At 54.2% G+C, this 15,651-nt stretch overlaps 3 protein-coding genes across 3 annotated transcripts; 1 reads left to right on the top strand and 2 right to left on the bottom strand.

The window, feature by feature from the left end:
- Nucleotides 1-7: 7 nt before the first annotated feature.
- On the bottom strand, nucleotides 8-1,479 carry INS49_004883 (uncharacterized protein; the record flags this gene model as incomplete). The annotated part of the gene is made up of 3 exons (XM_043165670.1): nucleotides 8-475; nucleotides 572-684; nucleotides 747-1,479. 3 exons carry the CDS (start codon nucleotides 1,477-1,479, stop codon nucleotides 8-10), a joined length of 1,314 nt encoding a protein of 437 aa, XP_043017799.1.
- A 983-nt stretch (nucleotides 1,480-2,462) lies between these two features.
- INS49_004882 (uncharacterized protein) lies at nucleotides 2,463-4,235 on the bottom strand (the record flags this gene model as incomplete). The annotated part of the gene is made up of 6 exons (XM_043165669.1): nucleotides 2,463-3,454; nucleotides 3,521-3,565; nucleotides 3,623-3,911; nucleotides 3,965-3,978; nucleotides 4,065-4,171; nucleotides 4,231-4,235. The coding sequence occupies 6 exons, from the start codon at nucleotides 4,233-4,235 to the stop codon at nucleotides 2,463-2,465; spliced, it is 1,452 nt and encodes a 483-aa protein (XP_043017798.1).
- Nucleotides 4,236-5,051: 816 nt separating this feature from the next.
- Nucleotides 5,052-14,163, top strand: INS49_004881 (uncharacterized protein; the record flags this gene model as incomplete). The annotated part of the gene is made up of 9 exons (XM_043165668.1): nucleotides 5,052-5,687; nucleotides 5,754-6,520; nucleotides 6,641-11,802; nucleotides 11,865-12,756; nucleotides 13,116-13,131; nucleotides 13,256-13,271; nucleotides 13,573-13,772; nucleotides 13,850-13,972; nucleotides 14,044-14,163. The coding sequence occupies 9 exons, from the start codon at nucleotides 5,052-5,054 to the stop codon at nucleotides 14,161-14,163; spliced, it is 7,932 nt and encodes a 2,643-aa protein (XP_043017797.1).
- Between the last annotated feature and the right edge of the window lie 1,488 nt (nucleotides 14,164-15,651).

Genomic DNA, 15,651 nt, shown 5'->3' with positions numbered 1-15,651 from the left:
AACAGATCTAACTCAAGAGATGGACCTGTAACAAGCCCACACCTAGCGGGTTCCTCTGCACGTCCACAATGACAAACCGCGGATCGGCCTTCTTTAACAACTTGTCCCAGTCTCGCTGGCTCCTCTGCTTAGCACCAAATATCACCAGCATCGAAACATCGGCTTGTCTCAGCAGATGCTCCTCAAACCGCGAAACCGTGCCGCTTTCGGGAAGAATGACATCGTTGATCAACACCGGCGTCTTTGGGCCACACTTCTCTAAAGCAGGCACCAGGGCACGCAGGATCTTGAGCGAATCCGTATCATTGTGGTTGTGCAGGACCTGTCGAAGGAAAAAGGCCGACGCATCGTGGACAGGCTGCGGGCTGAAGAAGTTGTGCTGCTGGAAAGTCACGCGGCCCTCGAGGTCTTCTTGGTCATGAGAGAGCTGGAGGGGAGAGATGTCTTGGACAACGAACCGCAATTCAGGGAACTCCTACAAACTTTGGTCAACACATGGCATGTTTATATATGCAAAGGGGGGGGGGGGTAGGGGAGCGTGGAGAAACCACACAAGAAACGTTCGACTTACTCGGGCAAGTCTGATGGATATGTGCCCGCTTCCCCCGCCAACGTCGACAACTTTTCCATTGCCCAAAGACGCCCACGCAAAGCTATCACGGAGCTCAGTCCCCCTCTCATTAACTATACGCCAAAGATGTGAATACACAACCGAGTTTACAATGGGAGAAGTGCATAGAACTCACCCTTGGACCAACTGCTCATGGCTTGTGCGAAGCGTTTTCCCTTTTCCGGGTTCCGCTCGTAGTACTGATACACCGGGACGCCGAAGCGCTGGTGAAAAGCCGACTCGGTGGCACTGGAAGCATGGGGCGATCGAGCAACGAGGGTCGATAACTCGGACGACGCCTTGAAAATGTCGTCCAGTTGCATGTCTCCCAGGGCATGATACTCAGCATCTCGTGCCAACGAGGCCGAAATTGCGGTGTGCTTAAAGCGCTCGACCCCATCACCGTGGTCGACTGGCTCAAAAATGCGACGGGTCGCGAGGAGCTTCAGCAGGGCGCCGGCGCGGCCCTCGTCCATGCCCGCCTTGGCAGCAACCTCGGCGGCGCTGCTGCTCGCCCCAGCCACACCGTTACCATTTGCTGAGGCGGGGACGAGGGGCACGTGGTTGAAGAATCTGCGGGAGAGCGCAATCTGTAGGGCTGCGAGGTCGTAGTGCGAGAAGAACAGATCGCGAAGCGTGGTCTTGGGCCCGTTGACCAGGCGGAGGAGATCGAGGGCTGCGTCGTTCAGAGACGCGCGCAGGGCTTCGTATTCAGGGTCCTCCGGGACATCACCCCCGTCCGCCTCGAAGCTTGGGCTGGGGAAAGGAGTTCTGGCAAGATATGCAGCGACGTCAGAAGACAGGGAAGAAACCTGCTTCCCCAGAGAGCTGATAGACATTTTCTTGTCGGAAAGTATCTCGTGAGACATTTTGCAATCACAAACACAGGTCAAGCTATGGACTTTCAGCTGGATGACCCAAAGGGCAGGTGTCGAAGACGGTCTGGTCCAAAATTGTGTTGAACTAGATGTGTGACGGCGGCAGAATTGGACCGTCACTCATATGTTACGACCAGACTTCGGCCCCCATATGCACCCTTGTAACGCGCAACAACCTCCGAGCGTTATCGGCTGTAGTGTTAGTACCGTACAGTGGCGGATGCTCGCGTAACCGGCCGCGGCAGGAGGATTGTTCGTACAACACATCTTGCATACATATCTGGTAAGCGACATGCATGTGGATTGCAAAACTTCCAAAGTAATACGAGCTCGGCCGACTGACCGAAATGCGAACGAAGGATTCATTCTTCGATGCTGACTACATACTAGGCACATAATAGAGACAAATGCGGGCTTACGCACTGTATGGGGCAAATTGAAAGGCTCTTGTTAGCTAGGCATCCAAGTTGACCGGCGCAGCCTTGCATTTGGGGGCCATAGCCTCCCAATCGATGCAGGTGAGGCTCTCTGCAAGCAGTTAGTATGAAACAAGGCTCATGCACGTTGCCCTACACGAAGAACTCGTAGATCCCACAAAGTCTGCGAGGTCGTACCAGTATACACTCTTTACCTAAGGTGCCGAGCAGAAGCTGGAAGATTGGTGGGCATGCGAGCAGGTATGATTCCATCAAAGTCTAGAGCACACTATAGCATAAAGCGAATCTGTTTTTAAGACAATAGATGGTACAAATTCGCCGATATACTGAAAGGTTAATGTAACTGTTGTTGAATGGGATCATCTTGCGAATTGAACTATCTTTCCTATAATGTCTGAAACCAAAGGAATGGAAATGGGAAACCAGATACGTCATGCAAAAGTCCATGCATAGGCATCGATCGATTGCCAAAGAGGAAAAGAAAAACCAGCACACGTAGACACTGCCCCGTCGTCATGATGCAATCCAGGCCCGAGCTCATGCATCCAAGCGGTACGCCTTGACCCGGACGCCCTTGGATCCCTTCTGCGCGGCGGGAATGTAATAATCCCCAGCAATCTCCACGTCGCGCGCCGTGGTCTCGAACAGCTCAAGCACGCCAGCCTCGCCCTCGGTAGGGCCGACCTCCCGCGTCGTCCACGTCCTCCACACGGTGGCCAGGAAAAGGTACAGCTCCCCGTACGAGAGGTTCATGCCGAGGCAGTTGCGGCTGCCCTTGCTGAAGCTGACGAAGTACTTGTCCAGGCTTGTGCTGTCGCGGCCCAGCCACCGCTCGGGGCGGAACTTCTTGCTGTCCGGGTAGATGTCCTCGTCGTGGTGGATCTGCACGGTGGACATGCCGACCGGAGTCTTGGCTGGGATCGTCCATTCCTTCCCGGTCTTCTTGTCGGTGAACATGATGGCATTGTCGGGGTCGATGCGTTGGAGGCGCATTGACGCGCCGTAACTCAGCCTTAGGCCCTCTTTGATGACGCCCGTGAGATAAGGAAGGCCCTCCAGCGTGGCTAGGGGAGTGGAGCCTATGTCCCTGGCCACGGGGATGGCGCGGTGCAGCTCCTCCTTGAGCTTGCGCAGGGTCTCGGGCTGGGCCAGGAGCCAGTACATGATGGTGTCCAAGGTCATGGCAGTCGTCAGGGTGCCGGCCATGACGGCCATTTGGGCGTCGTCCGCGAGCCGCCCCACGGATTTCTCGTGGGCGGGGAGCTTCGAGTCGAGCGCGACGCGGAAGATGGTTGGCTGTTCCTGTCCGCGCCAGTCCTCATTCTCGCCGTCGATGATTTTCTCGACCGCGGCGCGCGAGCTCCGTTTCTGCTCAAGGTAAAGCCCGGCCCCGGTGTTGATGGCCTTTACAATGCTGGTGGGGAAATGGTTCATGATATCGTATACCCACCATATGTGCTTCATGATGTGGACAGAGGTGGCACCTTCGAAAGCGGCATCGCGCGAGTGGGGGTCGAAATCAGGGTGCTCTAGAGTGTTCGGTCACATCAGTGTCTGGCGTGTAATGGATTTTGGGTTTTGGCAACGGGACTTACCGAGACGGTGCTGGCATCGCGCAAAGCAGTATGTCTCGACAACATCTGAGTGCTTGTGTGTCAGCTTGTCTTTTTCTTCACTTGTTTCAATTGTAATCTTACCATTTGTATAAGCAGAAAACATGTAAGTGGCATTGAGAACTTTGTCCTCGTCAATGAAATCCTTCATACGTCTCATTGCCATGTCAATTCTTTCGTGGATGATAGGCTGCAACGATCTGACAGCTGCCATGCTGAAAAGAGGATTAAGAGCGTTGCGCCGTATACGATGGACATCGTGGTCAACCGTGGAAAATACGCAGAGGTCAAGTCCAAAATACCTCACAGTATTCCAGTACTTCTCCGTGCGACGTGGAGCCGAATGACCGACGTAAAGTGTGTCGTAAAAGTCCTGTGCATGAGTTAATACAGGACATATGATTTTGAGATAACAGGCCGTCTTACGGGATCAGATATATCTGCAATATTCTTAGTCAGTGTTTTGTAATTTGAATGCCATGAGTGGTATGGATGAACAGCTTCAAAGAATGGTAGGGTTCCTTACGCAATTCCCAGGGCGAGATTCGAATGATGGGGCCATATTGTTTATGCAGTTCAATGATTTTGAACTCGTACTGTCCGCCAAGCCAGGTATCATAGTACATCTCGTACCTTCCACTGGTTAGCCTTCTCGGACATCAATCCAAATGTCCGTGGAGATAGATGCTCACAGCATTGTTACGGCTGCGAGCCGCGGCCCCGGGATGTGGGCTATGGGGCTCAAGTAAAGGCGCCAGTATGCCACATAGAGTGCATATGTTGTGCAGCCTCCCAAGAAGGCCCACCAGAGGGTGGAATCAATCATAGCTGCTGATTTTGCTTTGCCGAATTTTGAAGACGCGAATGGTGCTAAGTTGCCAAGATCGGTTCATGGGCTCTTGCAGAATACATGCATGGTCGAGAGGCACGACAGCACGTTGACAGCCTTAAATACTACCCTCTGAATACTGCCCTCCACTTTGCTCAAAACTTCTTGAATCCATTCAGGATTTCAACCAAGGCTTTGGCGAGGCCGAATTCCTTCAGCGCAGACGAGGCGCCAGCTGAGGATTCTGCACGTTCCTCAAACGGGCAAAATGGACTAAGCTCACTGGTCGCAGCTATAATCATGCAGAGTGATCCTCCTTCTCTTACACAGTACAAACAGCATCCTGCCGAGACTGGGACCACGATAAGACCACCTCAAAATCGGATGCGAGCGCGATCTCGGAATTCCAGCCGAGCAGGATCTGAAGCGACTTTTACCCTCATCGGTTCAAGTCCCGCGAAGCAACGGAAGTTCGCTTGCGTGCTCGGGGCGATGACGGCTTCGGTGATCCTTCGTGGTGGCTTGAGGTTCCGTATATACTTGTAGGATTCTTTACTAGATGGACTCATAGCTGAAACCAACTGTCAATGCTCTAGGACCTGAAATCACTTCCGCAGTCTGTGAAATCCATCAAGCCTGAGTTACACTGCGAATGACTGCCTTGCACTTTTCCTCTACCCAAAGATGACAACTTTCTCAACTCTTCCTTCTACACTGGTCTTTGGACCGCACAATGAGTTTCCCCCTGAAGGGATACTTGAAGACTTACGACAAGAGCTCAATACCAATGATCGACTAGCAGCTCTGAGAGATGCCGTGAGCGACCTGCCCCGATTCTGGAGAAGCCTTCTGAACTTCGACCCGGAGTTGCGTCAGGTTCCCGGGGAAAGCTTCCTAGGCCAACTCAAGCAGTGGCTAAGAGACGGCGGCTCCCTTCCATACCACCATGGCGACGCACCTAACCATTACGGTCTCGCAGTCACTGTTCTCCTTCAGATGAGCCAGTATTCCCGCTACCTGGACCACCTAGGAAATGATAGCCATATTCAGATCCTAAGAAGCGTCAACTCTGGTGGAATCCAGGGGTTCTGCGCTGGATTCCTCTGTGCTGTCGCCGTGGCAAGCGCAGCCACTGAAGCCGACATTGGCGTCACTGCGGCTGTTGCACTGAGACTGGCTGTATGTATAGGCGCATATGTTGACCAGGATGGCATCTACGCCCAAAAGCACGAGCAATACTCGTGTGTTGCTCTTCGCTGGAAGGAGATCGACTCTGACAGCAAGGCTGAAGTCGCCAGAATCATTCAGTCGTTTCCAAAGGTGAGACCTACCTCGACATGATGGCTGTTTTAGTGCCGTGTCTAACTCGGTGAGCCATATGGACAGGCCTACATATCCAGTGTCAACGATGAAGCGTGCGTGACGGTAACTCTGAGATCGGCTGATGTGGATGAGTTGAATGAAAGGGCTCGCATCGTCGGCCTTCGCTCAAAGACCGTCTCAGTGCGTGGCCGTTTCCACACCTCTGAACATTCGAATGCGGCGGCAAAACTCGCAGAGCTGGTCTTGCAGTCTGAAGACCTGAGACTGCCAGATGTAGAGATGCTTTCTGCACCTCTACGGTCCGCAGTTGACGGCAGAGTCATCACCCAAGGCTCCCTGGTCCAACATGTCCTGGACAACACGCTCCTGAAGGCTGTGGACTGGAATCAAACACTCAGATCTTCCGTTGGTCAGCTGGGCCGGGACAGGAAGACGGCGGCATTTGCTGGGTTTGGGCATCATATTCCCCCATCTCTTGCCCTGGACTCATCTCTCGAGATCTTCACTCTGAGCAAATTGGGAGCGACAAAGGCCAATGGGCTCCCTAATGGATCCCATAACCGGCCCGAATATCCTCCGCACTCCATCGCTGTCGTGGGCATGGCCGGCAGATTTCCTGGTGCGGACTCGGTCGACGAGCTTTGGGATCTGATACTCGAAGGAAAGACGACAGTCGAGCCAGCACCGGTTGAGCGATTGAATTTATCGCAAGCTGGCGACTTTGCAAATACAAAGTGGTGGGGCAACTTCATCCGGGACCCTGATGCATTCGACCACCGCTTCTTCAAGAAGTCTTCTCGTGAAGCTCTTGCTTGGGACCCACAACAGAGGTACGCAGTTGTCTGCCTATCCCTCCTCTATGCTTTGGTTATCCCAAGCTCGGACAGCCGCATACTATTCCCTTATTAACCAGAGCTGTGAATGCCGAGCTAACATAAAGTGTTCATCAGGATCCTGCTCGAGGTCGTTTACACGGCTTTGGAGTCGGCAGGATACTTCGGGCCTTCTTCGACAAATGAACCACAGGACTACGGCTGTTACATTGGAGCGTGCATAAGCAATTATTACGACAACGTTTCTTGTCATGCTCCCACCGCGTACGCTACCATGGGAACAACGCGAGGTTTTATCAGCGGTTGCATGAGCCACTACTTTGGTTGGACAGGCCCCTCTTTGACCATCGATACCGCATGCTCATCCTCGCTCGTCGCTATCAACACCGCATGTCGGGCAATCTGGTCTGGCGAGTGCTCCCGTGCCGTCGCTGGTGGCACCAACGTCATTTCCAGTCCCTTCGACTACCAAAACCTGTCTGCGGCAGGCTTTCTCAGCCCGACTGGGCAGTGCAAGCCTTTCGACTCGGCCGCTGACGGGTACTGTCGAGGTGAGGGAGTAGCAGTCGTGGTTCTCAAGCGGCTGTCCGATGCTATCAAAGACGGAGACAACGTACTCGGCGTCATCTCCGGGTCCGCGGCGAACCAGAATCACAACGACAGCCTGATCACGGTCCCCCATTCAGGCTCTCAGTCTGAGCTTTACAGAGACGTGTTGAAGCTCAGCGGCCTTCGCCCAGAGTCTGTGTCGTACGTCGAGGCACACGGCACCGGCACGGGCGTGGGCGATCCTGTCGAGGCTCGCAGCATCCGTGATGTTTTTGGCGGCCCTCAGCGAGACTCGGTCCTCCATTTCGCGTCTATAAAGGGGAATATAGGACATACCGAAGGGACCGCTGGTGTCGCCGGCCTCATCAAGGTGCTGCTGATGATGAAGCACAACTTGATCCCCATGCAAGCCAGCCACAGCACAATGAATCCCAAAATACCACCGCTTGGCCCGGACAAGATGGTAATTCCCCGCAACGTTGTCTCATGGGACTCTCCGTTCCGTGCTGCATGCGTCAACAGCTATGGAGCTGCTGGATCGAATTCGGCCTTGATGGTCCTTGAAAAGCCATCTTGCGAGACTCCAACGAGTCTCCCTAGTGCGTCTCGATGGCCCCTGATGATCTCAGCCGGTTCTGCGAGCAGCCTTGCTACGTACAGTGGAAAGCTCCTTAATTGGCTTCAGGACGGCAAAGTAAAGACCCAGGATTTCTTGGCATCTTTGGCCTTCAACCTTGCTGATCGGGCCAATCATGCACTGCCGCACACCCTCGCGACATCCGTGAGCAACATCCAAGACCTTGCTTCTAAGCTTGAAGCAGCGGCATCACAGTCTGCCACTAGTTCATTGATCACGGAGAGCCCTAAGCCTGTGATTCTTGTGTTCGGAGGCCAGGAGAGCGACTTCATCGGCCTCTCAGAAGACATCTACCATTCATCGAAGGTGTTCCGTCACCATCTGGATACTTGCGACAGTCTCTTTGTTTCCAAGGGTCTGGACAGCTTCCTCCCTGTCATATTCCAACACAAACCCATACAAAACCTGGTCACGTTGCACTCGGCCCTTTTTGCCACCCAATACGCCTCTGCTAAGGCGTGGATGGACAGTGGGCTGAATGTCAGCGCCGTCGTTGGCCACAGCTTCGGCCACTTGGCCGCACTGTGCATCTCTGGTGTTCTTTCTCTCCCCGATGCCGTCACGCTGGTCGCGGGCAGAGCGGCACTCATGATGAAACATTGGGGTGATGAGCCAGGAAGCATGATGTTCTTGCAGGCAGATCGCCAGACCGTCGACCAAGCGCTGCAGTCGTTGAACGACCACAATGCAGATAGCTATGCTGAGGTCGCCTGCTGCAACGGCCCAAAGAGCCACGTTGTGGTGGGCTCTTCAACAGCGATTTCTGCACTGGAACAGCACATTGCGAACACGCCTGCACTTCGGGATACAGTTCGCACCAAGAGGCTTCAAGTAACGCACGGCTTTCACTCAAGATTTACTGAGCCCATGCTACCTCACCTGAGTGATTTGGCCAAGACGTTGGCATGGAGGAGGCCAGAAATCCACCTTGAAACCTGCGATGAGGACGAAAGCATTTCGGAGCCCGACTTTAGGAGTGTTTCGGAGCACACGAGACGGCCCGTCTTCTTCAAACAGGCGGTTGAAAGACTCAGCGACCGGTTCTCACAGAGCACATGGATTGAGGTTGGCCGCGGCTCATCCGTAATACAGTTGGCAAAAGGTTCTGTGCCAAGCGTCCAGGGGCACAGCTTCTTATCACCACAGCTGACTACGCCCGACGCGCCTGGCTCTTTGACGAATGTAACGGTCGACCTCTGGAAGGCTGGATACTCCGTGCAGTACTGGCCATTCCACAGAAGCCAGAAGCAAGAGTATGCGCACCTGAGCCTCCCACCGTATCAATTCGAAAAGACTCGCCATTGGCTTCCATTCACAGGAAACCGCGCCGAGAAGAAAGTGGAGGCAGTGCCTGAAACCAAGCCAGGAGAGGCGCACGAGATTCTGTCTTTCATCCGCTTCGATGACAGCCTGCAAAAAGAGGCAGTGTTCCGGATCGATCCCGAAGCCGAGCGCTTCAAGGTCATGCTGGCCGGGCATGTCATGGCCGGGCAGGGGCTGTGTCCAGCGTCCTTGTACTATGAACTTGTCTCCCGGGCAGCCATGTTCCTCGAACCAGAAGCAGAGGTGTCAACTCATGTGCCGACTGTCAACGACCTTACCATGAAGTCCCCTATCGGCGGAGATGCCAGTGTTGAGATCAGACTCAAGCTGAAGCGTGTCGATGGGCTTCGTCCCTCGTGGCAATTCTCAATCACCACCCGATCCAGCGTCAATCCCTCGGCAGATCCCTTCGAGGTTACCACGGGCCAAGTCTCCCTCAAGAGGAGAGATGACGCCCAGGCTGTCAGCGAATTCAAGAGGTTCGAGTCTTTGACGGGCAGTCGTCGAGTCGAAGAGGTGCTTAGGCACCCGGATGCCGAGAAGATGCAAGGCAAGCACATATATCGTGCTTTCACCACTGTTGTTTACTACGGACCAGATTTCCGGGGTATCAAGCAAATAGCCAGCGTGGGCATGGAAGCCGCCGGGAAGGTCGTCATCACCCCTGACATGGACGGCCCGGCAGACCAGCGTCTCTGTGACACCCCGATGACTGACAGCTTCATGCAGTTCGCCGGGTTCCTGGTGAACTACTTTAACAACCCAAGCCTGGAAGATGTCCTCGTCTGCGGGAAGATCGAACACATCGAAATAGGCGGTAGCTTCAACCCGGACGCAGGGGAATGGGTCGTGTACGCCAACATGACGGAGGGCGGCGAGACTGACATGTCTGCTGATGCGTACATCTTCGAGGCTGAGAGCAAGAAGATGGTCATGGCAGTGTTTGGTTTGCGATTCAACAAGATGCCGCAGGCATCACTTGCACGGATCTTGCGGAGTGTCAACAAGGCCGCAGAACCAACCGCAACAGGCCCTCACAAGCGTGTGGCAACTGCGGTTGACGTGCCAGTCACGCCTACTCCGGCTGCATCGAGCAAGAAATCTTCCAGCAAGCGTTTAGAGCTATTTCAGCTCCTATCCAGTATCACCGACTTTCCGCTGGAAGAGCTGAAGGACGGCACGACGCTGGATGACCTCGGGATTGACTCGCTCATGGCCACCGAAGTGCTCAACAATATTAGATCTGTCTTCGGTGTGACCATCGACCTGACCAGCTTCCTGTTCTTCGCCGATCTTGGGGCTCTTGCCGCTCACGTCGACGAGAAGCTGGGTCTCACCGGTCAGGACGATGCCTCGGACGCCGTTCCGACGCCCGCATCCTGGGACATGGTTTCCACGCGTTCCTCGAGTCCAGAGCTGATCAAGTCGGACGAAGACACGCCCAAGACAAGCTCGACCGCCACCTCATTAGCTTCCTCGACTCCGGCCAAGTCAGGGCCAGCGATGAATGTGGAACGGCCCACCATCACTTCTGCAGCCGGTGCGTTTCAGGAGATAAGGCTCCGCTACGACCAACTTGCCGAGGGTTCCAAAGCCCTGGAATTCTGGTCTCAAGCGTACCCACACCAGGCACGCCTAGTCCTGGCGTATGTCGTGGAAGCGTTTGCGAAGCTGGGGTGCGACATGAGGAAGCTGTCTTCGGGTGATGACATTCCTGAAGTGCGGGCATTAGACAAACACAAACGGCTCATCCGCCAACTGTTCCGGGTCCTCGAGCACGGGAAGCTCATTTTCCCGTCCACGGATGAATCATTCGCACGAACAGACACACCAGTGGATCCTCTCGATGCCGAATCTATTTACCAACAGATCATTGACCTCTATCCTCAGCACGCGAGCGTGAACAAATTGGTGCGTATCGTCGGATCCAAGTTAGCTGCCTGTTTGGTCGGCGAAACGGATGGAATACAGACGGTCTTTGGTAATAAAGAGGCCAAGAAGATATTGGAAGACATATACGAATTCTGGCCGCTGTTCCGGACGCCAACTCTGGTCCTTGGGGACTTCATGACCAAGGCCTTCACCAGCGCGACTGGCAGCGGAAAATTCAAGATCCTGGAAGTTGGAGCCGGAACGGGAGGCACGACTCGATACATCATCAACCATCTCAAAAGCCATGGGATCCCATTCGAGTACGTTTTTACCGATGTGTCGTCGTCGCTCGTGGCCGCCGCGAGGCAGCAATTCAAGGGAGTTGAGGGCATGTCTTTTGAGGTCCTCGACATCGAGCAGGCACCGAAGCCAGAGCATGATGGCGCGTTCCACTGCATCCTCGCCACCAACACCATCCACGCAACCAGAAACCTCGACGTTTCCCTCCGCAACCTACGGAGCATGCTCCGTGAAGACGGGGCGCTGACGCTCGTCGAGATCACGAGGCAGGTATTCTGGCTGGACGTGGTATTCGGCCAGTTCGAAGGGTGGTGGCTGTTTGAAGACGGGAGGTCCCACGCCCTGATCGACGAGCAGTGGGAGAGCCGGATGCGGGCGGCTGGTTTCAACGAGGTGCAGTGGTCGGACGGCGCATGCCCCGAGTCAAAGACGGTGCGTCTCATCGGTGCATTTCCGTCCAAGAAGGCTGTGAAGAAGACGGCAAATATCAAGGCCGCCCTCGAGACGGTTGTCTACAAGCGGATAGGTGAGTTGGATGTCCACGCCGACGTGTACTATCCCGCCGCCGGAGAGCTCCCCAAGGGGAAAATGCCAGTTGGTACGTATGAGCCATATTACCCGTCTGCATGCTGAGCACAACTCGAGTCTGACTTTGCAAAGCCTTGATGATCCACGGTGGCAGCCACATCATGTTCACTAGGAAGGACGTACGGCCACCCCAGACACGACTCCTTCTCGAGAGGGGATTCATCCCAGTTGCCCTAGACCACAGACTTTGCCCTGAGGTTTCGCTCTCCGAAGGTCCGATGGTGGACGTCTGCGACGCCCTCGAATGGGCCCGTAACACGCTGCCTAATATCCGACTGAAAAGGGCAGGCCTGCAGGTCGACGGCGACAGGGTAGTGGTAGTGGGGTGGTCGTCTGGCGGACAGCTCGCCATGTCAACGGCATGGACAGCACCCCAGCGTGGCTTGCGCCCACCGGAGGCGATCCTTGCATTCTACTGCCCCACGAACTACGAGGATGAATGGTGGAGAAATCCGATCCAGCCCGTCGGGGCCGAAGACACGGGGATGGAGTACGACGTGCTCGAGGCCGTGCAGGACAAGCCTATTACAAACTACGGCCTCGTAGGCGCCTGGGAACCACTCTCCGATCCACGAATCTTGACAGACGCGCGCTGCCGCATCGTGCTTCATATCAACTGGAAGGCCCAGACGCTCCCCATCATCACCGGCGGGCTTCCGAGCAGGAAGGAGGCCAACAAGTCTCCCGACAAGACCAATTGGCATGCTCTCCCCCAGCCATCGCTGGAAAAGATCAGGGCTGTCAGTCCGATGGCTCACGTTCGTGCGGGGAACTACAAGACGCCTACGTTCTTGATTCATGGGACAGCCGATGATCTGATCCCTTGGCAACAGAGCCAGGGCACATACGAGGCCATGGTGGAGAAAGGAATCCCCGTCGAGCTGGCCCTTGTTGAAAGCGCTCCACACATCACCGATCTAAGCAGCAATCCCGATTCAAAGGGATGGCAGGCGGCCGTTCGGGGGTATGACTTTATTTGCTCCTACGTGTTTCCATAGACTCTACCGTTGTCAAGGCTCGTTCATGATGGGTGGACATGAATAAGACCTCTAGGCGCCTCATTTTGACTCAAAGCAATTTGGATATTTCATACATGTTCAGCCTGGTTCAAGTTGATAGAGAAGTACCGCTCTTGGGCCTACCAGGATTGGATGGAAGATGTCTGTGAGCCCTGTCCCGGACTGGTAACATAAAGTCGGTTCCTTCTTTTGTTCCAATTATTATCACCTCTACTCTCTAAACGCTATTGGATATGAATACCAAGGCCGTAAAGTAAAAAGAGTAAAGGTCAGAGGACGACTTGGATGCCGAGACAACGAACAGTTCAACCCTCGGTTCTGTACGTGTTTGTTCAGTCTTCCAAAGTCCTGAGCAAACCTTTGGCACCGGTGTGAACATAGATCAAGAAGTAGTCAGGTCGGGAGGGACTATTTCTGACGTCCAAGTGTGACCAGAGAGCACAGAGTCCCATTGACTCAGGTTAGTGACACTGAGCCTGGATTCAGAAGCGGATGTGCCTGGAGGCTCTCCATATGATAGCCGTAAACACACAAGTGTTACTAAAAGTAGTAACTGCGCCCTCATTCAATCAATACCAGTGAAGCCCACCACATTGAATGGGTGTGGGGGACATGGGGACGTCAGTTCCCAACTACTTAAGGGCCGAATCTCTCATCTCTGCAACCTGACCACAACATCATCCTGGACCAAGACAACTTTTCGAGCTCCCCAGCATCTCATCTGTACTAGCAACCAACCTTCCATTACACACCAGACACAGCAAACGCAAACATCATGCAGTTCAAGCTCTCTCCCATCGTGGCCTTGCTGCTGCTCCTCTTCGCTGGCAACGCCTTGGCCAACTACGGCTGCTATGGCGGCGGCAAGACTTGGAGTGACATTGCAAACGACGATGAGGTCAACGACGCCTTGGCTACCCTCTGCGGGAAGCTTTCTGGAAGCTACATGTTCTACGTCGAGGTAAGAGAGGCACCAGCAGCCCAAAGGTTTCAACTTCCAACATGAGAATCACATTTCTAATCCACATCACCATGCAGAACGCGCACTGCCAGAATGTCAACGGTTATGGCATCCACGGCTCCATCCTCGTTACAGATGGCCCACACGGCAAACTCGGCGCGGACGTGAGCCGGGAAGCCTGCATGGATGTGGTCAAGCAGGTATGTCCTTTTACCCGCCTGTCAGATATCTTGATTCTTCGGGGGGGTACTAATACGATGGCGTGTATCAGGTCAAGGACAAGTGCCCACACGGTGGCGATCGTGGACGACTCGTGTCCCACCCCAACAACTACGGAGGTGACTGGTTCAGGGCCAATGTCATCCTTGATCCGGATTCGGGCGGCTGTTGAGCCAAGGCAAAGGGCACAGGGCGCCATGGACATGGATGGTTTGTGGAATCTGGAATGATCAAGCAGGGCAGTTGAATGCCTAGCTAGACAAGCATGCATCAACACCCAGGGAGAGAGGGGGCATTCTTTCTCTCTCTGTAGCCAGATGATTATGAGCCTGAAGTCCATTCTCCTGAGTATGACTGTAGCCGTGCCAAAATGGGACATCTGAGACACTCTGAACCGAGCAAAATGACTTGCACAGTAGGAAAAGCACAGGACAGCATGGCCAGAGCCTGACCTAGCTAGACTTACCTGTCTCCAGCTCGAAATTTCCAAAAGATCCGAGGGAAGAGGCATGTGTCTGCCTAGAAGAGCATGACTGCCGCTCAGAGGATGTGGGTGCATCCATTTTCCCTCCGCGGCCAAGCAAGCGCTGACCACAACGCCCCAGGCATAAGTTGATCAAGAGCAGGGGATCGATATGAGAGGATAGACACGGCGGACGTACGAACGGTAAATGGTGAACGAGCAAGGCGCAGTCCTAGGCACAAACGGGCCCACGAGTGGTGAGGAAAACAAAGTTGCAAAAGCAAAGCAGGCTCCGCCTCCGTCGCCGCCACAGCGTACACTACACTCGGGCGTCGTCCTGGAGTATTCAAATGCATGTACACGCCACTGGAGCCTGTAATAGCCACATGCAGTGTCGACGATCCACAGCGGGCTCTCAAGAATTCTAGTGGAAACGTTGAAATGACTGTTAAGCAGTCCAGCCCTTCCATCTTCTTAAGCAAGCGAGCTTCAGTTGCTTAGCACAGCTTCCTCCCCAGGCCGAACTCATTGCGTACGTGGCGACGTGACCTCTCCCCTCTTTTTACGTATTGGGGAAACATTAAACACCCTTTCACATAACTGGAAAACACCCAATATCACTCATCGTGCCTCTGTCCTTATCCTCTTCATCTGCCTCCGATCACACGCCAACCCTCGGTAATTACAAATCCTCCATTTGACGCCGCCAGCAATCAAGGTCAACAGCTTCACAATGGCAAATACGATTTCATGATCTACTAACTCCTCGTCAATGCTTTCGGATAATGCTCACGGCGACATCTCTGTCCTGCGTGGCTATCAAGAGCCGTTGTTGCAGTTTGAGAGGCAGAATAAAAAAAGGTTGCTCATACAAGCTTCCCACGTTCGCGAAGCACAGGCTGCAGCAAACAACGTACGTTTCGAGAGGGACACAATCCGTGAATACTTGCGGCAGAATCCGACAGAAAAACCACCAGGGCTTGGGTGGTGGCCGCCAGATCTTCGACTTGGACGTTCGGACCTCTGCACGCCATGCCATGCTGTCGATTTCGAAGCAGCTTTCACTGCACCCAGGATTTACCCCCTTCCACGTCAGCGGTGGATACACATTCACGAGCAGGATACTCAATCGTTTACCCAGACTGTGAGAAATTCGAAGGGCATTGATTGGCCCGTCAACTCACATTGTCAATTCTG

The sequence above is a fragment of the Diaporthe citri genome, assembly GCF_014595645.1.
Source record: "Diaporthe citri strain NFHF-8-4 chromosome Unknown scaffold_13, whole genome shotgun sequence".
NCBI lineage: Eukaryota > Fungi > Ascomycota > Sordariomycetes > Diaporthales > Diaporthaceae > Diaporthe > Diaporthe citri.
Note: the sequence above shows the minus strand (reverse complement) of the source record. Positions and strands in the feature narration are given on the sequence as shown.